At 35.2% G+C, this 23,827-nt stretch overlaps 1 protein-coding gene across 1 annotated transcript in view; it reads right to left on the bottom strand.

The window, feature by feature from the left end:
- Positions 1-23,827, bottom strand: part of CCDC73 (coiled-coil domain containing 73) — a 105,036-nt gene that overhangs the window by 67,494 nt on the left and 13,715 nt on the right. The window contains exons 2-5 of the mRNA XM_027115104.1: positions 20,897-20,968; positions 10,488-10,559; positions 8,826-8,861; positions 7,819-7,893 (exon numbers count right to left, since the gene is read on the bottom strand). Coding sequence (XP_026970905.1) covers positions 7,819-7,893; positions 8,826-8,861; positions 10,488-10,559; positions 20,897-20,968 — 255 coding nt within the window. The remainder of the gene's footprint in view (positions 1-7,818; positions 7,894-8,825; positions 8,862-10,487; positions 10,560-20,896; positions 20,969-23,827) is intronic.

Raw genomic sequence — 23,827 nt, 5'->3', positions numbered from 1 at the left:
AGGGAAGCCCTAACTAATCCCTTTAAAATCAAGTAACAAGGTACCATTTTAAATAGAAGTTAAACACGTTCAAAGAATCCATTAAAGGAAAAATAATTCAGCTTTTGGTGTGTTGTGGTTTTGTGTCTGTTTGTTTCATTTTAGAATTCAGTAGGTAGAGTGGCTTGGCTATGAGCTTTTCAAGAAAAGGCATTATCTGATTTCTTATTCCTGCACATGGTAGGCACAACCTCATGAAAGGAAAAAAGTAGCAACCTAAGTAAAGGAGGGAGGGAGGTTGCTACATGATGGTTAAGAGGCTGTGAACTTTCTTTGCCTAATGGATTTATATCAGATCCATAATTAAAGAGGAAGTTTTTTTTCTTTAACTTGGAGGGGAAATACCAGAAGTATCTTCATTGCTCTACACTGTTCATATATCATGTTCATCCAGCCATAAAGTAACATATACATCACCTGTACTATGTCACGGGCTGAACAAGGCAAAACAAATCCTTACAGCTCTTGCACAGAAGGTCAGCCATATGAAGAAATTTCTTTTGATTTGAAAATACTCATTACATTATCCAGATAATTAAACATGCATGAGTGGTATCAAATGAAATAATTTAAGAAAAAGTGCTAAAATAACAAAGCACTTATAACAAAATTGGCATATTTCTTTATTGACATTTTAGTAGAAAAAAAAGTAACACTTTTTCAAGATTTATTCAGAAATAAGAGGTAAGTTATGCCTAGTTCAAGATACTGTAAGAAAACACATTAGAGTCTTCTATAATAGCTATAATGGTAATTTCGGTATACTCAATTATAAGAACAACTTTTTAATTTAAATAATAAAAAAAAATGTTTACCTACTGGGGTCATTTTAAACTGGATATCTGAGGTATGATAAGAATCACTAAACTGTATAACTACATAAACTTTAAATAGTAGCCTTAAACCCCTATTTCTTTTCCATCAACTTTAAAGAATATTTCTGGATATCACCATGAACTTCATCTCACTGCACCTTTACTTTTTCATCAACAAGGTTAGTAACATTTAAGTTTTGTTCTGTAACCATAATTAAGTCTCCCATGCTTTGCTTATAGGTTAATTCTAAAAACTGGAAGTCAACAGTGTTTATGTTATTACAGTCAATATAGATATTGTTTAATGCAAAGCCTAACAGGGTGTTAATACCACATTTCCGTCGTATAGGTCCAATGTGCTACATGAAGGATGATTTTACTAGGGTCAGGACCTAAATATCTTCTCTTGTTTTAACCCATCAATTGCTCAAAACCATCCCAAATTTTAATTTACTTTATGCCTTAGTTATACGGTAATCTGTTTTCTCTGGAGTTTCTAATCACTTACTGCTTTGTTGCTGCTGTTGTTGAAGAAACAAGATATAAGGATTCTTTACTATATCACTAATATCTTCCAGCCTCTAATTCATCCAAATTGAGGCATGGAATCCATGCCCTTCTTTTTATTAAAAACATTCTTCTTGGAACTCATTGACATTTTGCTGTACTTAATTTTTATTCACTTTGTTACATCAAAGTAACAAATGAAATCCAAAATAAAAATTGCTTAATATCTCAAATGAGGAGAATCTAAATAGTGTTAAGACAACTGAATAACAACCTGAAAAAATATAGACTTAGATCCATATCTCATACTGTTACAAAGATAAACTTCAAATGATCAAAGATCTAATGTAAAATTTGAGTACTTAGATGTAATAAAAGAAAACATTGGCAAATCCTTTTTATAACTTTGTAGTTGTGAATGCCTTTCTAACCATGACAAACTCCAAAAGCCGTAAAAGAAAAATAAATAATTTATAGCAAATGTTAAACAAAAAGCCAAACAAACAAAATCAAAATAAAAATGACAAACTGAAGAAACAATCTGAAGCCCAGAACACAAACAAAAAGGGCTTATTTCAGAGAAATATAAAGAATTCATGGGAGTGACATCAGAAAGATGGTAGACCAGGAGGTCCCAGCCTTCCCACACCCCCAAGATTTAACAAGTACCTAAAAATGAAAATAGTTCTGGAAGAGCTCTGGAGTACTATTAAGAAGCTGCAGCAACCCAGTAGAGCACAAAAAAACAAGGATGTCTGAATAGAAAAGTATAGGAAGCATTTCACCTGTGTCATTCAATCGTCTAGGTTCATACAGCTTGGCACCAAAAGAAATGCCCTCAGCAACAACTCCCCCCAAATAGGAGAAAAGGAGAGCAGGAAGACACCAGCAGCCTTCACCACCAAGGACCTCAACAGCCCTCATCACTACCATGGACACCAGCAGCTTTCACCTCCAAGGACACTGACAGTCTTTGCTAATGTCTACACCTACCTGAGCTGATGGAGCTGCCTGGAGCCCAGGCCACTGTGCCCTTTCTTGGAACCAGAAGCATCATTGCTCCCCAACCAAGCCAGAGCTGCTAGACCCAGCACTACACCTGGCACCACCACATATGCCACCCAGCCAGCATCCTCACATCCACCAGTAGGTCAAGGTTTATACCCACCAGAGCTAGTCCAAAAACTCTGAAAGAGGTCACTGCTCCTTCAATGCACAAACACCAACAAACGGCTACAAGGAACACAAAAAAATCAAGGAAACATGACACCATCAAAGGAATACTACAAATTTCCAGTAACTGTCCCCAAAGAACTGGAGATCTATGAACTACCTGACAAAGAATTCAAAATAACTGTTTTAAAGAAGCTCAGCAAACTACAAGACAACACAGATAGATAACTCAAAAAAATCAGGAAAATATTACATGAATAAAATGAGAAGTTCAATAAAGAGATAGAAGTCATAAGGAAAGAACCAAAAAAATTCTAGAGCTGAAGAACACAATGAATGAAATGAAAAATGTAATAGCTTCAACAGCACACTCAGTGGAACAAAAGAAATAAACCAGTGAACTCAAAGACAGATCATTTTAAATTATCCAGTGAAAAGAAAAAAGAATGAAAGAGGGTGAAGAAAGGCCATATGATTTATGGAACAACATCAAAAGATAAAGGGAGAAGAATTTTAAAAATCACTATAAAAAACATCAAATAACAAAAGAAGACAAGAGAGGAAGAGATGTACAACACAACTAAAACAGAAAACAATCAACAGAATGACAACAGTGATTCCACACCTATCAATAATTACTTAAATGTAAATGGATTAAACTCTCCAATAAAAAGGCACAGAGTGGCTAAACAAATTTTTTTTAAATCCAGTGATACATCTGTAAGAGACTCACTGTAGATTTAAGGACACATGTAGACTGAAAGTAAAAGGATGAAACAGATATACCAAAGAGTAACCAAAAGAAAGCAGGGGTGGCTAAACTTATATCAGATAAAATAGACTTTAAGTCAAAACTGTCTTTAGAGACAAAGAAGGTCATTCTATAATGCCAAAGAGTCAATTCAACAGGAAGATATAATAAGTATATATGTACCCAACATCAGAGCACTTAAATATACAAAGCAAACATCAACAGATCTGAAGAGAGAAACTGACAAAACTACAATGATAGTAGGAGACTCCAGTACCTCACTTTCCATAATGGATAGAATATCCAGACAGAAAATCAATAAAGAAACAGTTGATGTGAACATCATTATAGGTTAAATGGACCTAATAGACATATACAGAACTTTTCACTCAATAGAAGGAGAATACACATTCTTCTCAGGCACACATGGAACATTCTCCAGGATAGATCATATGTCTACCATATGGTGTATCACAGAAAAGTCACCTTCTATGTGATAGGTCGTCAAAAAAGTCTTAAATTTGAGAAGATCAAAATCATTCCAAGTATCTTTTCTGATCACAGTGGAATAAAATTAGAAATCATTAACAGTAAGAAAACAGGAAAATTCACAAATACATGGAAACTAAACAACATACTCTTGAACATTTGTTATGTTAAAAAAAAGGAGAATTTTAAAAGTATCTCAAGACAAAACAAAAACAATAACACAACATATCAATACTTATGGGATGCACCAAAAGCAATACTAACAGGAGATTTCATAATGATAAACGCCTACATTAAAAAAAAAAACCTTGAATAAACAACTTAACTTTACATCTCAAACAACTAGAAAAAGAAGAACTAGGCCAAAATCAGCAGAAGGAAGAAAATAATAGAGATTGGAACAGAAATAAATCAAATAGCAAATACAAAAACAAATGAAAAAAAACAACGAAATTAAGAGTTGGTTTTTTGGAAGAATAAGCAAAATTGACAAACTGTTAGCTAGACTAAGAAAATGACAGAAGAATCAAATAAACAAAATTAGAAATGAAAAGGAGACATTACAATGGATGCCTCAGAAATAAAAAGGATCATAAGAGACTATTATGAACAATTACATGCCAACAAATTCTCCCGTTAAAAGAAATAGAGGGCTTCCCTGGTGGTGTAGTGGTTGAGAGTCCGTCTGCCGATGCAGGGGACATGGGTTCATGCCCCAGTCCGGGAAGATCCCACATGCCCGTGGGCCATGGTCACTGAGCCTGCATGTCTGGAGCCTGTGCTCCACAACAGGAGAGGCCACAACAAGTGAGAGGCCCGCGTACCGCAAAAAAAAAAAAAAAAAAAAAAAAAGAAATGGATAAATTCCTAGAAACATACAACCTACCAAAACTGAAGATTGATGAACTAGAAAAACTGAACATACCAATAGCAAATGAGGATATTGAATCAGTAATTTAAAACCTCCCAACAAAGAAAAGCCCAGGACTAGATGGCTTCATGGAAGAACTCTACCAAACATTTGAAGAAGATTTCATACAAATCCTTCTTAAATTCTCCCAAAACACGGAACAGGGAACATTTCCAAACTCATTTTATGAGACCATCATCATTCTGTCGACAAAACCAGACAAAGACACTACAAGAAAAGAAAACTACAGGCCAGTATCTATGATGAACATAGATGCAAAAATCTTCAATAAAATTCTAGCAAACAAAATTCGAAAGCATATTGAAAGGATCATACACCATTACCAAGTGAGATTTAATCCCTGGGTTAAAAGGATGGTCCAACATATGCAAATAAATCAATGTGATACACCACACTAATAGAATGAAAGAAAAAAAACCACATGTTCGTCTCAATAGATGTAGAAAAAGCATTTGACAAAATTCAACATCCATTCATGATAAAAACTCTCAACAAAATAGGTATATAAGAAATTTACCTCAGCACAATAAAGGCCATTTATAAAAAACCCACAGTGATCATCATAATCAAACCAGTATAAGGCAAGAGTGCCTATTCTCACTTCTATTCAACAGAATACTGGAAGTCCTACCCAGAGCAATGAGAAAAGAAAAAGAAATAAAAGGCATCCAAATCACAAAGGAATAAGTAAGATTATCTCTATTTGAAGGAAACATAATCATACATATAGAAAACCTTAAAGACAACAAAAAAACTGTTAGAACTAATAAATGAATTCAGTAAAATTGAGGATACAAAATCAGCATACAAAAATCAGCCACATTTCTATACACAAACAACAAACTATTTGAAAAGAAAATTAAGAAAATAATCACAATAGCAACAAAATGAATAAAATATTTAGGAACAAATTTAAGCAGAGTGGTTAAGGTCTGTACACTGAATATTATAAAACATTGATAAAAGAAATTTAAAAGGCACAGATAAATGTAAAGGCATACTGTGTTCATGGATGGAAAATTAAATATTGTTTAAATGTCTGTATTACCCAAAGTGATCTCCAGATTCAGTGCAATCCCTATCAAAATCACAATGCCAGTCTCTACAGAAATAGAAGAAACAATCCTAAAATTTATATAGAATCATGAAAGACCCTGAATGGCCAAAGTAATCTGAGCAAGATGAACAAAACTGAAGACATTATACTTCCTGATTCCAAAATATATTTCAAAGCTACAGCAATCAAAGCAGCATGGTACTGACAAGAAACAAAACGAAAGCAAAACCAAAACCAACATGAGACATATCGACCAATGGAACAGAATAGAGAGCCCAGAAATAAATCCACATATCTGTAGCCAACTGATCTTCGACAAGGACACCAAGAACACATAATGGAGAAAGGATAGTGTTCAATAAATGGTGTTGGAAAAACTGGATATCCACATGCAGAACAATGAAACTGGACCCTTACCTCATGCAATATACAAAATTTCATACCATAAACAAAAATCAACTCAAAGTGGATTAAAGACTTAAGCATAAGGCTTCCCTGGTGGCGCAGTGGTTGAGAGTCCGCCTGCTGATGCAGGGGACACGGGTTCGTGCCCCAGTCTGGGAAGATCCCACATGCTGTGGAGCGGCTGGGCCCGTGAGCCATGGCTGCTGAGCCTGTGCGTCCGGAGCCTGTGCTCTGCAACGGGAGAGGCTACAACAGTGAGAGTCCCGCGTACCACAAAAAAAAAAAAAAAAAAAAAAATGACTTAAACATAACTCCTGAAACCATAAAACTACTAGAAGGAAATTTAGGAAGAGAGCTTCTCAACATTAGGCAATGATTTTTTAGACATGACACCAAAAGCACAGGAAACAAAACCAAAAATAGACAAGTGGGACTGCATGAAACTAAAAAGCTTCTACACAGCAAAGGAAATAAGCAACTGAGTGAAAAGGCAACCTATGTAATGGGAGAAACATTTGCAAACCATGTATCTGAGTAGGAGTTAATATCCAAAATGTAGCAGGAAGTCATATACACACTCAATAGCAGAAAACCCCAAATAACCCAATTAAAAAATGAGCTGAAGACCTAAACAGACATTTCTCAAAGAAAGACATACAAATGACGAACAGGTATATGAAAACATGCTCAACATCACTGATAATCAGGGAAATGCAAATCAACCTCACAATGAGATTACCTCACACCTATCAGAATGGCTGTGATCAAAAAAGACAAGAGATAAGAAATGCTAGTAAAGATGTGGAGAAAAGGAATCTTTGTACTACTGTAATCAGACTAAAGGAAGAAAGCTTTTCAACTGCTTAAATAAATCCACACTACAGTGTGAATTACCTGATTCAGGTAGTAACCATCAAGATCCTTCCACTGTAAAAAAATTACTTTGCTCTTTGTAATTAATATTATCTATAGGGTGATACTCTGAAATCACGTGAATATCTTTTCCCCCAACAATCTCTATTTTACTTTTTATCTCTTTTTATTGTCTTCCCCATTAGAATGTAAACTCCACAAGGGCAGAGGTTTTTGACCCTTTTACTCGCAGCTGTATTCCCAGTGCTTAGAGCAGGGTTTGGCACATAGTAGACCTTCATAAATATGTATTGAATGATTCATCATCTGTTGTATACCTCTGTATTCTGTTGTATACCTCATACCTCTGTATGAGACTGAATGATTTAAAGGCAAAGTGATGTTTCCTTCATCTTTGTATTTGTAGAAAATAAGCATAGTACTTAGCAAATAATAATAACAATAAATGCTATTTTATGTTAATTTTTAAGGACCATAGATAAATCAGTTATAATATATAGGCCTAACTTGCTTTTGTCATCTATAAAGTGCTAAAAATAACATATATCTCATTATATTACTGTGAGAAATAATGAAAGTTATGTTAATATTTCCTTTTAAAATAAAAGATAAAGCAAAAATCCTACTAATTTGAAATCCAAGGCTCTCAGGAAAAAGTACTAAATTATATATATGAATTTTTTTCAGCTTCACTTTGCTACACTACATGTTTACAGCATTTTACTGATACAATGCTAAAATACCAAATTACTTTTCAAGCAATACTAAGTTACTTTACCTGTAATGCCTTTAATGTTTCCTTCAATCCTTCTATTTCTTTTTCTTTTATTTCTGTAGCAAGTTGATATTTTCCCTTCAAGTAAAAAACTATATTTCAGTACTTTCCAATGTAAGTGACATTATTAACAGGGAGAACAAGAGTTCAAGAACCAAAATCTCTACTTGCAACCTAATACTTCACAGAATTTAAACATGTATCTGTACTACAACTTGTATTTCTAATGACTTCAAGATATCATAAAATTACAATAAGGTCTATACAAGGTTACAAATATCATGAAATGGAAAATCTCATTACAACAATAAATCATTTTATCAGTAGAGCATTCCTGAGAACTTATGGATACTATATAATTAAGTATTTAATTCATATGGCTAGAATAAATATATTCTAATCAATAAGACACAAGTACATTTGTTTTATAAATATAAGGATATGAGAAAAATTTTTAAAGAAAGTCTTTTGCTAAAAATAACTCTAAGTTTTAATATTATAAATGACATGTTCTTTGATATAATAAAAACATGTATGAACTATTGAATAGCTAGAGAAAACATTTAATGCCACATGAATTTCTAGCATTGCTCAGAGTTGTATACTCTTTTCCTGTTGGTCTGCATGCAGATGCAAATCATCTTACTGTTTTTTAAAGAAGGTAATTTCATTGAAAAGGCACTAAAAATATACTTAATAGAAACACTGCAGTATAGTGGAAAGAGCATTAATTTAGGGGCTGAAGAAATCTAGGTTCTAGTCCCAGCTTTGCCACTTCAAAATGGGAGCTTCAGCAAGTCATTCATATCTTACTAGGCCTCAGTACTCTCAACTGTAAAATGATAAGAGCTCAAGTAACATGATTCCCTTAGGTCCTTTCTGTTTCTAAAATTTTAAGAAATTAACAGTATCCATTTGTTCATTACCAATGCTCCTTTCCATTATGGTGAACAACTGATAATTAACTGCATTTAAGCTATGTTTCAAATTATTAAAAAATTAATATATACCTTTTCTTCTTCCAAGGCACACATCTTCATTTGCAACTGATAAAGAATTTTAAAAATTAAAATACAGGTAAGTGAAATGTTACCAGGGATTTACACTGGTCAGTGAGACTACAGAAATGTTTTACATGTCTATATTGTTTGAACTTAGTACAATGTGATTATGCTACTTTTACACTGAGAAAATAAATAATAAAAGGGGGAAAAAAGATAGTCACCAAAGAAAATGAACAATTTAATCTCATGATCAGAGCACCAATCATCCTTGAAAGTTTAGTTTTTCCCTCCAGTTTTTTTTAAATGTTTCAATATTTTGCCATCTACTCATAAACAATAACATATAACATTTTCTGAAGGCATACTTTTATAAAATTGGTATCATTTGTATTTGCACTGACAGTATTTTCCGAAATTTTTTTTAAATGCATGTGTTAGTCTAATAAATAAATAATGACATTTTAAAACAGAAAAACTAGGGTGAACTTGCCAAAGGAAACTAAATATTCCAAGCAACACAAGGATACTAGCCAAAGTTGTCAAGAAATAAAATTTTTCTTTGGAATTTCTCCATCTCATTTTCCATATTCCTCACTTACCTTCAAGAATCCTTTTTTTTAAGAGGAAGAAAAGAAGAAAAGAAATTTTTAAAAAAAGAACCCAATAGCACTTTCTCCTTTACCCTTCAATTACCTGGATATTTCTTCTTGCCCAGAGTCCCTTGTGGTAACAGAGACATAGAACTGCTCTCTCCTAAAGAATACTATGCTGTACATTTGGTTTCTGCTTCCTCACCCTTCAATTAAAACTCTTATAACTTAGGTAAAGCCAATTTCAGACTATAAGGAAGTTTATCATCTGCTTAAACAAATCCACACTACAGTGTAAATTACCAATAACCTTAACCCACTAGTGATTAGGTTATATAGGTTTATTTCTTTTTATGCATTTCTCTCTGAACACACACACTTGTATGGAGATAAAAACAAACAAGGGGGAAGGAAAAAGGAAAAAAAAAATGGTGATGTTGGCATGGCTATAAGGAAAAGCACTTCCAGAGTACATTTTCCATAGGCACATTTCTTACACTTCTATTTTATAATTAGGAACTGAAGAGAAATGTGAGGTAGTAAAGAAGAGCTATAGAATTCAAAATAACAGAAGGAGTTGTTCTTCATTTCTTTAAAATATATTTTTTTCAATTCTTCTACTGATCTTTCTTAGTTGTTAGTAGTTGATATTTATGGAGGTGCATGATAATCACATCTCTTCATCCTTTACATCTCCCTACTTGCATTTCAGCTTTTCACCAGTGTTATAATGTTAGCTTGCGTAAAGAAGTAATGTGGAAAAGGTAAGCTCCTAAGATATGCTAATTAAAGACAGAAAAGGGAGAAGGGAGAGAAAGAGCAAGAACACACTAACATATTTTATTTAGGACCAATGAAAACACATCTCCAAGAAAATAGTATTCCTAATTTCTTTCCTTAACTAAATCATTCTACTACATTATTATCAGTTGTGATTCAAAATAATCTTATTTCCTGCTTCCAATAATAACCTTTTTGTCCTCAGTGAGTATGGAGAACAACCTGTCATAATATTCATGAGAAGTGGGAAAAGTGCAATATTTAAAACTGTAATGTTTGTCTATCCTTATGAAATTACCTGCTTTTTAAAAACTGCCATTGCTTCTTTGTGTTGCTTTGTTAATGTTTCCTTTTGATTCTGAAGAGTTTCCTATTTTAAAATCATGAAAAGTTAAAACAGATTCTAGCCACTTTCAGTTTTAAATTTTAATTGGGTTCACAAATTAAAGTTAAACATATTCATTGCACATATTATTTTATGCTCTTAAAATGTAACTTATGAAAATTTTATTTTTTTTTTAACTGTCATGGACTCAGCATACAATAATTTTGCTTCCAGTTGCTTCTTCATGATAAAACATATTGCTCTCTAAAATTTTAAACTCTGAATATAGCTTACTTTAAAGTTTTCTTCAAGAAAATATCTTTCACCAAAAGTTATTAAAATTAAGTCTAATATACAAGCAGACTATAGTCTTATTACAGTTTCCAAAAAAACCAATTTTATTATCTAAGCACAAATGTTTACATGGTAACATATGATTTTTTAAATTCACTGAAATAATTTTTTACAAAACCAAAACTACCACAGGGCATTTTTGAAAAAAAATCCATGTATACAATTCCATTTCTTTCCCCTCCACCTTTTTTTGGTACAAGTTGTGTGTCCTGTCCTTTAGATTCAAGATGAATTTTTTCTTCTATCTTTATCAAATAATTCTCATAATTTAAAAACTTAGAGCCAAAACTGGCAACCACTTTCAAATGCTTCTGTTATTTTACTCCATGATTCTACAATTTAAAAAATTTATCTACTGACCTCCTATATGATAGCTTTCTTACATAACCATAATCCTACATGTCCTCCGTCTATTCTTCCAACAGAATTATAAAAATTGTGGCTTAAATCAACAGTCAGTATTTATACTCTTATAATTGCAATTTTTATTCAATGCTAAGCCATATGGTATATCATGATTACATTTCTTTTTTTTTAATTAATTAATTTATTTATTTTTGGCTGCATTGGGTCTTCGTTGCTGCGTGTGGGCTTTCTCTAGTTGCAGTGAGCGGGGGATACTCTTCCTGGACCCAGGTTTGAACCTGTGTCCCCTGCATTAGCAGGCAGATTCTTAACCACTGCACCACCAGTGAAGTCCCATGATTACATTTCTATATATACAAGTTTTATTTTTCCTGAAGTTAGCAATTACTTTAAAATATTTTAATTCCCATAACTAATTTTGAAAAATAATACTGCCAGTTCCAAGGTCTGTATCAATTGGTTCATATGCTCAGAAGCAAAAAATAAAGAATAGAAAAGGCAAAGTGAGAAGATCCCAAGAATGACTTAGGAAATCCCAAACTGCATAGGAAAACAGACATTTTTTTTTTTAATTTTTAAATTTTTGGCCATGCCACGCAGCTTGCAGGATCTTAGTTCCCTGACCAGGAAATGAACCCGGGCCCTGGCAGTGAAAGCACCGAGTCCTAACCACTGGACTGTCAGGGAATTCTCCGGAAACCAGACCTTTAGAAAAGCTGTAGATATTGGACAAAATTTTTCAGAGGATATTGCCCAGTTTTCTTATAAAAATATATTAGACTCTACTCCTGCAAACAAGGAAAGAATGAATTTATAGGACACTTCAGGGATAAATCCTTTGAGGAGCAGATTCTGAAGTAAATATGAACTCCAGCTCTCTCCCCGTCTTTTGTGAACAGCTGTAAATCTAGAAATAGATTTAATATGCAACAAAAACTGGAATGGGAAATAGCCCCATTACTAGATCTCCAAATTCAGATCTTCAAAAAGCCTTAGAACAAAAGAAGAATAAACTGGTACCCTTACAGATAAAACAATTTAATACTCCTACTCCTGTCATCAAGCATGAGAGGAGTGAGTCTCATGGTAAAGACACCTGTAGATACTTATTATAAGCAGAAAAGACACTGGGGAAAAAAAACATCCTGAACTAGCTAAGAAAATGAAGGGAAAAAATATCAGGTGGGCAAATCAATGTCACTGCTCTGACACACACCCAACTTCCCATTTATTCCTCAAACTTGCAAAGAGCAATTTCTCTAAATATTAAAAGAAACATGGACATTTTATTCATACCATAAACTCTGGCAACATCACATAACCTTTCCCTCAGGGTCAATGAGCTACTCAAATAGGGTGTATCTCTAATAATCCAAAGATACTCGTCCCGTTTTAGCCCATAACCGTTATCCTTGGATTCTCAAGTGAGGAATATTATTTTCTCCTTTATGACGCCACACCCATTAACTTAAGAGATAGGAATCTACTATGCAAATAGAATTGAAAAATTAAACTCCTGTTTTTTTGGAGGAGGAGTTGTTTTTTTTGTTTGTTTGTTTGTTTGAAGATTCCTCGGGATTCTATTCACAATCAGATCATAGCTTATTTGGATATTGACTTAGGTACCTGTGTGTACCATGGAACCAAATTAAAGATCTCCATGAAGTGGACTCTTTGTGGGCAAAATGTCTTAACTGATATTGGCAGCAGGGTTCAGACTGACCCATCTAAACCTCTACTTAACTTTATATAATACTTCTAAAACCAGAAACGAAGAAGAACTAAAGTCAATTGTCCTAAAGCCTAATAAAGAAAGGATGAATCAATCATACCTATACCAGTTTTAAAATTTTGACTTGTTCCCCAGTCAAAAACCCAATGGGTGAAGATTTAAGACCTTAAGGCCATAAATAAAATATCAATTTCCCCAATTCATTGAGCCCAGATACTATTTTATCTTTAGTGCCACCTGACTCTACATACTTGACTACTATATATTTATCTGTGTTCTGCTTTCTATGGCGCCCCTTTAGATCAAAATAGTTTTACCTGTTTGTTCTGTCCTGGGAGAGTCAACAATTTACCTGGACAGTTATGCCTCAGTGGTTTACTGAGGAACTTAGGGACCTTAAACCTCCCTGTAAACTCTACACTTACACAATATGCGGGCAAGCTTTCGTTATGTTCTAAAGATGAAGAGAGCTCTAAGACTGACTCCATTTATCTATGTACTGTTTTAGCTCAGAAAGGACATGAGAATTCCAAAAAAAAGTTTAGTATTTTGTAAGAATGAAGTGCATTATTTAGGGTATAATTTATCCCAAGGGGGTAAATCTATTATTCCTGATAAATTATGAGCCCTTCAATACTTTCCAAGGCTGGTTACTAAGAGAAAATTAAGAAGTTGTCCAGATTACACTGGCTACTGTAGACACTGGGTTCCAAACATCTCTGAAATTGACACATTTCTATATAATTTAAGTCCTCAATAATGGAACCTTTCCCTTAGGAACTTAAACACGGACAAGAATTTTGTGATTTAAAAATAACTCTCAACAGCCCCCCTTGCACCCCCGCAATTGGGGCCCTCCAAATTGTCATAAAGCTTTCTATCTATTTGTATCTGAGCAATGTAGACAAGTCCTTAATACTCTAACAGAACACCACAGGTATCATCAGGGCCCAACTGCTTACTACAATCTTCCCCTCAACCCAGTGAGGGGAAAATCCTACTCCTTATCTAAGGATAGTAATAAGCAGCAGCCAAACGAGTAGAAGCCTCTACTGACTTGGTTTAAGGATCTTGTTTAAATTTGATGGTTCTGTATGCTGTACAATCCTGGATGCTACTGAAAACACACTTCTTGGCAAGCAGGCTTACATCCTATGAACTTTTTATTATTTTCTCCCTCACACATTTCAACTCAGTGCTATACTTTAAAGATTGCTACTCTTTTCCCATTACCCAAAGAAGGGGAATTCCATGAGATCTAACCTCTGTCCAAACAATGACTATGCCTCAAATGGATTTATTAGAAACTCCTCCTAGAAAATCTAGGTTTAATATTATTTGTTGATATATCATTTTTTATAACTGAAATGGGAACTAAGGCAAGATATACTGGAACAGTCTCAACTGACCCCTAAAACATGACTCCTTACCAGAAGTAAAACCAGTCCTGATGACAGTACTTACCCTCTCAGCAGAGCTTGCCAATTGTCAAGAGATAAGAGAGTTAACAAAAAACTAATATTAGGTATACCTTTCGGAGTAGTCCATGATTTTGTAATACTGTAGAAACAATGAGAGTTTCCAACCTTAATAGGAATCCCAATATAAAATGAACAACAGTTTTAAGTACTTTTAAGTACTCTAATGCTTCCTAAGGAGGTGGCTATCATGAAGCCACACTATTAAGGGATAACAAAGGCTAAAAGAAATATCCTAGGTTTATCTTTATGACACACAGGCAGCCCTCAATCAGGTCCTGGCCCCATTATACTCTAAAAAGCTAAATCTTTCTGGAGATTAAAAAATCCTATTTTGGAATGCCCACAACTGGCTCCAAAATCTGAAAAGAATACATGGTTGTAAAGTACAAGAGAATCCCTGGCACTTTCAGGACAGACACTTGGTGGCACCAGAGAACCTTGACGAAACTCTGCAAACATATTTTACAAGGAATTACCCATCAGAGCAAGGACATATTGAAAACAATATTCAATTAGCATTGGTGGGGAAATTTTACTAAGATTTTTGAGGATGTCTCTGGTGCAAATCTCATCTGTCTCCCTCACAATCCTAGTAAAACTGTTATCCTTGTAAATCCAAGCTTCAGGACCCCACTGAACATGTCCAAATGGACTTCCTAAAATAAACCCCTACACTGGGTTCTGAATATGTTCTGATCATTGCTTGCTACTTCTCTGGATGGATTAAAACTTTTTCTTGAGAGAGAGCTATAATTATGAGAGTAGGGAAAAAATTACTTGATTTTGTGTTCCCAACATGAGGATCTCCAGTAACAGAGGCACTCATTTTACTGGACCTGTTTTTAGAGAACTCTGCAAAGCCTTGTCATTTATTTAGAAATTTCATTGCCCCAATCATCCCCAATCTTGAGGAAAAGTAGAGAGAATTAATGGCACCTTAAATCTGACATTCTTGAACTTCCATGACCAAGAAGGTTATGTCTGACTCTCAAGACTATTAAGTCCACAGTCTCTTATACTTCACTGGCTTCTACCATACACACCTATTAGAGGTTACCACATGAAACTGGCTACTTGTGCCCCAATCTTGGACATTTTCTTACTTCAGACAAACCTGGCAAAGTACTCCAAGGACTCAGGAAATATACTTCATAGTCTTATCACCATCTCACATAAGTTGCCTTTCCTCTACATGATCTAAAATGCAGATAAACATAAGTTGAGAGAGTTCATTACCATTAGACCTGCCCTGCAAGAAATAATATGATTCCTACAGGTTGAATTGAAAGGACAAGAGAGAGCAACTCAAAGCCGTATGAAGAAATAAAAATCTCAGTAAAGGTAAATACATGAGCAATTTATAAAAGCTAGTATTACTCTAACAGCAGTTTTTATTTCTTTTTAAAGAAACTAATACTTTTTTTAAAAAGACAATTATTAGGCTAAAAGCTAGTATTACTGTACCTTTGGTTTGTAACTCCATATTTGCTTTCTACATAATTCAGAGACTAATGTATTTTTAAAACTACTAGTTTACGGGCTTCCCTGGTGGCACAGTGGTTGAGAGTCCGCCTGCTGATGCAGGGGACACAGGTTCGTGCCCCAGTTCGGGAAGATCCCACGTGCCGTGAAGCAGCTGGGCCCGTGAGCCATGGCTGCTGGGCCTGTGCATCCGGAGCCTGTGCTCCGCAACGGGAGAGGCCACAGCAGTGAGAGGCCCGCGTACCGCAAAAAAAAAAAAAAAAAACCCTACTAGTTTATTCTCTTGAGCACACAATATATAAAGATGTAATTTTATAATATCAACAACTGAAAGGGGTGTAGCTGGAGTTATAAAGGAATAGAGTTCTTGTATGTTATTGACATTAAGCTGATACAAATTCAAATTAGAGTGCTATAATGATAGATGCTAACTGTAATCCTCACGGTAACCATTAAGGAAATAGCTAGAGAATATACACAAAAGGAAATGAGAAAGGAATTTAAACATCTCACTACAAAAACATCAACTAAACACAAAAGATGATGGTAATGCAGGAAATGAGGGACAAAAACTATCAGACACATCGAAAACAAATAGCAAAATGACACAAGTTAGTTGCTCCTTATCAGTAATTACTTTAAATGTATATTTTAACTCTCTCACCTAAAGACAAAAATTGGAAGAATGGATAAAAAGCATGATCCAATTTTATGCTGTCTACAAGAGACTCACTTTAGATCTAAAGACACAAACAGGTTGAAAGTAGAAAAATGGAAAAAGATATTCCAATAAAATAATAACCAAAAGAACAAAAAAAAAAACAAAATTAAAAATGGCCTTTAAATTTTAAGAAGTTACATTAGACAAAGAAAGATACTATATATCCATAAAACGTTCAATAAGGAAGAAGATATAACAATTATAAGCATTTATGAACCAAATGACAGACCATCAGAATATATGAAGCAGGGCTTCCCTGGTGGCACAGTGGTTAAGAATCCGCCTGCCAACACAGGTTTGACCCCTGGTCTGGGAAGATCCCACATGTAATGGAGCAACTAGGCCTGTGTGCCACAACTACTGAGCCTGTGCTCTAGAGCCTGTGAGCCACAACTACTGAGCCCACATGCCACAACTATTGAAGGCCACATGCCTAGAGCCCGTGCTCCACAACAAGAGAAGACACCACAATGAGAAGCCCTCACACTGCAAGAAAGAGTAGCCCCCGCTTGCTGCAACTACAGAAAGCCCACTCACAGCAACGAAGACCCAATGCAGCCAAAAATAAATAAATTTTTAAAAAAGAAAAGAATGGGAGAGATCCCCCCTCCCTTTAACAGAACAGAAAAACAATAGAGAAAATAAGTGAAATTAAAAATTGGTTCTTTGAAAAGATAACAAAATTGATAAACCTTTACCCAGATGGACTAAGAAAAACAGAGAAGACTCAAATTACTAAAATCAGAAATGAAAGTGGGGACATTACTACTGATTCTGCAGAAATAATAAGTATGATGAGAGTACTATGAACAATTGCATGCTAACAAATTGGGTAACCTAGATGAAATGGAGAATTCCTAGAAATGCAAAACCTACGAAGACCAAATTATGAAGAAATAGAAAATTTTAAGAGACTATAGGAGACTGAATCCATAATCAAAATCTCCCAATACAGAAAAGCCCTGAACCTGATGGCTTCACTGGTGAATTCTACCAAACATTTAAAGAACTAACAGCAATCCTCCTCAAACTTTTCCAAAGAGTTGAATAGGAAGGAACACTTCCTAACTCATGCTTGATGCCAGTATTACCTTGATACCAAAGCCAGATGAAGACACATCAAGAATACTACAGACCAGTACCCCTGATGAACACTGATGCAAAAATTCTCAAAAAAATACTATCAAACTGAATTCAGAAGCATATTAAAAGCATCATACACCATGACCAAGTAAGATTTATCCCTGGGATAAGAGAGTTCAACATACAAAAAAATCAGTCAATGTAATACACCACATTAACAGAATGAAGGCAAAAAAGCACATAATCATCTCAACTTATGCAACAAAAAGAATCTGACAAAATTCAGTACCCTTTCATGGTAAAAAAAAAAAATCAACAAACTAGGAATAGAAGGAAACTACCTCAGCATAATAAAAGCCATATTTGAAAACCCCACAGTGAACATAATATTCAATGGTAAAAAACTGAAAGCTTTTCCTCTAAGATCAGGAACAAGGCAAGGATGCCTACTTTCACAACTTGTATTCAACATAGTACTGGAAGAAATCCAATTTGGAAAGGAAAAAAAATTATCTGTTTGCATATGATATGATCTTATATGTAGAAAACCCTAAATATTCCACAAAAAACCTGAATAAATGAATTCAGCAAAGTAGTACGATACAAAGTCACACAAAAATCAATTGCATTTCTATATGCTAACAATGAACTACCCAAAAATGAAATTAAGAAAAAAATTAGATTTACAATAGCACTAAAAAGAATAAAATACATAGAAATTAACTTAACCAAGGAGATGAAAGACTTGTACAATGAAAACTACAAAACACTGCCCAAAGAAATTAAATTAAAAATAAAAAATACACACACATCTTTTGCTCTGGGATTAGAAAACTTCATATTTGTAAGATAATACTATCCAAAGTTATCTCTATCAAAATCCCAATAATATTTTTTGCAGAAATAGAAAAACCCATCCTAAAATTCATATGGAATCTCAAGGAACCCAAAATAGCCAAATAATCTTGAAAAAGAAGATCAAAGCTGGGGGACTCACACTTCCTAATTTCAAAACTTACTGTAAAGCTCCAGGAATCAAAACAGGGCTGTACTGGCATAAAGAAAGACACATGGACCAATGGAATAAAGAGCTCAGAAATAAACCCTCACACACACGGTCAAGGGTGTCAAGATTATTCAACGGGGAAAGAACAGTCTTTTCAACCAAAGGTTCTGCGAAAACTGGATATACACAAGCAAAAGAATGAAGCTGGGCTTCCCTGGTGGCACAGTGGTTGAGAGTCCACCTGCCAATGCAGGGGACGTGGGTTCGTGCCCCGGTCCGGGAGGATCCCGCATGCCGTGGAGTGGCTGGGCCTGTGAGCCATGGCCGCTGAGCCTGCGCGTCTGGAGCCTGTGCTCCATGGCGGGAGAGGCCACAGCAGTGAGAGGCCCGTGTACCGCAAAAAAAAAAAAAAAAAAAAAAAGGAGAAAAAGAATGAAGTTGAACCCTTACCTAACACCATATACAAAAATGAACTCCATCAAAACACCACCAAACAACCTGTTAATAAAGCAAAACCATGTTTATTGGAATTCACTGCAGTAAGTGAGGACACTACCTTGACAGAGTCTTAGTAGTATCTCAAAAGGAACAAATTTGAACTGGGTTATATAGAAGGTTATGGGATTTAGGTGTTTGGGGGAACTTAAGATACTTTTAATTTACATTGCCAATAAATATATGAAAGTTCTATTTTTCTACAACTTTGTAAAGTAAGGTAGGAATCTGGTTTTATTTTTCTTCAGATTGTATACCCAGTTCTAATATCATTTCTTGAATAATCTACTTTTCCCCACTGATCAGAAATGTCACCTTTATCATTCACTAAATTATCTTATGTATTTGGATCTATTTCTGGACTCCATTATAGTCTATCTGTTCATGTATACTACCAAGCTATTTTAACTATTATAGCTTTATAATATATTTAAGAATCTACTGTGACTAGATTCCTTTTCAAAACTTTCCCAGCCACTATTGTAAGTTTATTTCCATATAAACCTTAGAATCAGCTTAAGTACACCAAACACATGCTTGGTATTTTAAATTGGATTGTATTAAACTTACTGATTAACTTAAGGATTCTGATAATTTTCTACTATTGACTCTATTCAAAACAAGATATGACTTTACATTCTGACTTTACATTCTGACTTTATGTCTGCTTGGAGCTTTAGATTGTATTTGGTGTTTACCTGTTTTTTCTCTCCACAAACAGGTCTCTTTATTTGACCTGTCCCTAATATGTAACCCAACACAACCTAGTGGATCTCTCTGGCCTCAAAATTCCCATCGTTGGCCTATCCTCTGTCATTTGAATTCTATTTCTGACATGTTATCTCCAAGTTCCTGTTTCAATATTGCCAAATACTGAGAAGAAGGGTCATCTTAATTAAGCTTTCAGTTTTTAGCTGTTAAGATTACTTTGGTGGGGGACTTCCCTGGTGGTCCAGTGGTTAAGACTCCACACTCCCAATACAGGGGGCCCGGGTTCAATCCCTGGTCAGGCAACTAGATCCCACATGCTGCAACTAAGAGCCCACAACTTGCAACTAAAAGATCTTGCATGTCAACAAAGATCCCACGTGCCACGACAAAGACCTGGTGCAGCCAAATAAATAAATTAATAAATATTTTAAAAAAGAAAAGATTACTTTGGTGGAAAGGCAAGAGAGGCACTATCAAAAATGCCTCTATATGGATAAGGATCAAAAGAAAATCAGATATGATACTATTTTTTTTAAGATTTGGTTATAGTATATAACAACAGCCTAGGAAAATACGGTACTATTCTGAAGTTTCACTTCTTAAAAAATATTTTGACTCCTCTATAACACAAAATATGTTTCTCAGATATGAAATAGTTCATAGTAGTTTTCAGAGTTATCCTTGTCTATTTTCTTATCAGAAAGCCTGGGGAAAAATGGTTATTCTCACAGAAGAAACTAACACAACATTGTGAAAAAAAAAAAGTTATCCTCAGTTTTCTGGAAGCCTAAATGTTCTTAACAGTTTTAGTTGGAATTTTCTTGAGACTCTCTAAAATGAGAGAAGAAGCACAATTCCCCAAATATGTTTAGGAAATTTAAAAATTAACTTCACAATTAAGGAATAAAATACATAAAATAAAATGCTAATTAGAGGGGAGAAAATACTCACCTTTTGCCATTTAAGTTCTTGTGTCTCCATAATAATTTTACCAATCTGCTCTTCATACTGAGCTTCTGCTTCCTAAGTCAAAAAGAAGAAAAATAGTAGGAAAATTAGGACTTGAAAATTTCCAGTTTCAGCTCTTTCTAGAGAGATAAAAAGAGCATTCTCCCACATTTACAACAAGGAAAAGGGCTAGAAAAATTGCAAATTAAATAGCCAAATCCATCAGAGAACTGAGGTCCCAGATCGACCAAGTAATCCAAAATCTGGATAGAGAAACGGGTTACTGCAGGGAGAACAGAACCACAGCATTTGCTTACCTGGGACATAAGCCATTGAGTACTGATTAAAAAACTCAGCTAAAAGTCCTTAATAAATTTCTAAAGGCAGAACATGGGCTGGTGTAAGAACATGAATCTCCTGAGGTCCCCAGAAATAAAGAGGTTTATATCTTCTAGAAATAAGGAGGTTTATACCTTCTAAAGGTTTTTCTTCCATGAAACCCACCAGGTGGTTACAGGGAAGGATGGGAAGAATCTGAGAAAGCTTTTCTCCTGTGGTACTGGCTGGGGAGGAGAAGAGCAGTCACAAGCCTTCTTCCCTAAATCTTCTACAGACCAAAAACCTTAATCTGCAGGGGATAGGACAACAAAAACTATATCTAAGGACACTAGTGGAAATCCTCTGCAGCGGGCGGGAAAAGGGACCAGCAGACACCACTGAAAACTCTACCTAGACAGACCTGTCTTTCTTATCTCCTCTAAGGAACAAAAGCCTTAATCTACAGGGGGAAGGGCAATAAAAACTAGCCCATGAGAGCACTTATGGAAACCCACTGCAGCTGAGAGGAGAAGGCTAGAAAAATAAAACAGCTCTATCTTTGGGGAGGGGAAGGAATACATGCTAGGCCCACAATTAAATATAAAAGAGGGATCAGAATTCTTGTGGAGGCCTCACCTTGAGACTTGGGTTCACCAAAAACTGAGGCTTAATAGAAACATCAGAGAATGCTCCTATTCCCCACCTGCTGCCACCACCCAACTAACAAGTGTCAAGTAAAAAAACAGTGAGACATAGCTGGGAGAGCTGAAAGGATAGACTCTCTCTGGGAAGCAGCACAAAAGGAAGACCCAAAGTCAAGGGGGGAAGCCCAAAGCCAAGCAAGAAGCAGTTATTTAGAAAAACCCTCTGATTTCATTTAAAATATTGTAATACTCTTGAATTAGCCCACACAATAAACACAAGGTATCACTAGAGAAATCTGAAGCTTCTGTCAGAAACTTCAATAGGTAGACTTGAAAGCTGCCTGGTTGAGTGTTGAAGGCATACCCCAACACACACACACAGAGCTCTTCTGCAAAGACAGAGTTTTTTTGTTTGTTTGTTTTGGTTCCAGGTATTTAAGGAAATCTATGTCAAACAAAGCACTAGCTGATCACTAAGCTAAGAGCACATGACAAAAACTGAAGACTTAACACAATTATTTCAGAAAAGTCACTACACAAATAATGACAAAAACAAGAAGCAACCCTGAGAAGAGGTAGGAATCTTATTTCCAGAGTTGTCACATATTCAAAATATTCATGTCCATTTCTCAAAAAAAATTTACAAGGCATGCAAGTAAACAGAAAAGTGTGATCCAGCGCTTCCCTGGTGGCACAGTGGTTAAGAATCCGCCTGCCAATGCAGGGGACATGGGTTTGTGTCCTGGTCGGGGAAGATCCCACATGCCGCAGAGCAACTAAAGCCGTGCACCACAACTACTGAGCCTGCGCTCTAGAGCCCACATGCCACAACTACTGAAGCCCACGTGCCTAGAGCCTATGCTCCGTGACAACAGAAGCCACCGCAGTGAGAAGCCCGCGCTCCGCAACCAGAGAAAGCCCACGTGCAGCAACAAAGACCCAACACAGCCAAAAATAAACAAATAAAATAATTATTTTTTTAAAAAGTGTGATCCATACACAGGAAAAAAAAACAGTTTAATAGGAACTGTCCCTGAGCAAGTGCAGACAACGGACCTAGACAAAGACTTTAATAAATCAATAATTTTAAATATGCTCAAAGTGCTAAAAGAACCATATACAAAATTCCTAAAGCCATTAAAAAGTTAAGGGAATGCTACAAACAAGTTTATGCTCATAAATTTGACAACTTACAGAAACAGACCAATTCTTCTAAAACCACAAACTATCAGACCTCAACCAAGAAGATAAATAACAATCTTCAAAAGCCCTATAGTCATAAATTTAAAAGCTCCAAAAAAAGAAATGTACAGGCCCACATAATTTCACCATAGAATTCTGAATGATACACATTCTGAAGTATTTAGGAAGTGCACTGATGCCTGCAATTTACTCTGGAATCATCAAATATAAAGCTGAAGGAGGGTTAAGTAGATGGATAGATGTGATAAAACAAGTACAGTAAAATGTTAATGGTGTATGAGTGTTCACTGTCAAATTCTGTTAGTTCTGCTGTATGTTTAACAATTTTCATGACAAACTGGGAGAAATCGAAGAGTGGATGTTAACAGATAAAATACATTTTGTTATGAAATATTTTCCTATGACTCTCTCACATGTTCTTTGCTTTATTACATACACACACACTTATGCTATGGTATTCAGAGGCTTTCATGAAAGCTGTCTCACTGAAAATGCTTTCAGCAGCAAGTAGCAACGACAAACCCCGACTCACAATGGTTTATGGGACTTAACTGTTTCACATGACAAGTCCAAAGGCAGAGCCCTTCTAGAATTTATTTCAGTGGCTCAACAATATCATCAAGGACTATAATTCTGCCCATTTTCCATTTTGCCATTATCCAAGTGATTTTCCTTAAACTTTTCACCCCTTAGCTACTTTAATTTTAGGCATCAAGGATGGAAAGGACATTATCCTACAGTAGAAAAAGTGTAATCTCTTATTAAAAGG

Source organism: Aethalodelphis obliquidens, unplaced genomic scaffold (assembly GCF_003676395.1).
Source record: "Aethalodelphis obliquidens isolate GAN/ISIS:26980383/991018 unplaced genomic scaffold, ASM367639v1 scaffold14, whole genome shotgun sequence".
NCBI lineage: Eukaryota > Metazoa > Chordata > Mammalia > Artiodactyla > Delphinidae > Aethalodelphis > Aethalodelphis obliquidens.
The sequence above is the reverse complement of the archived record's forward strand: the minus strand, read 5'-3'. Positions and strand labels throughout refer to the sequence as shown.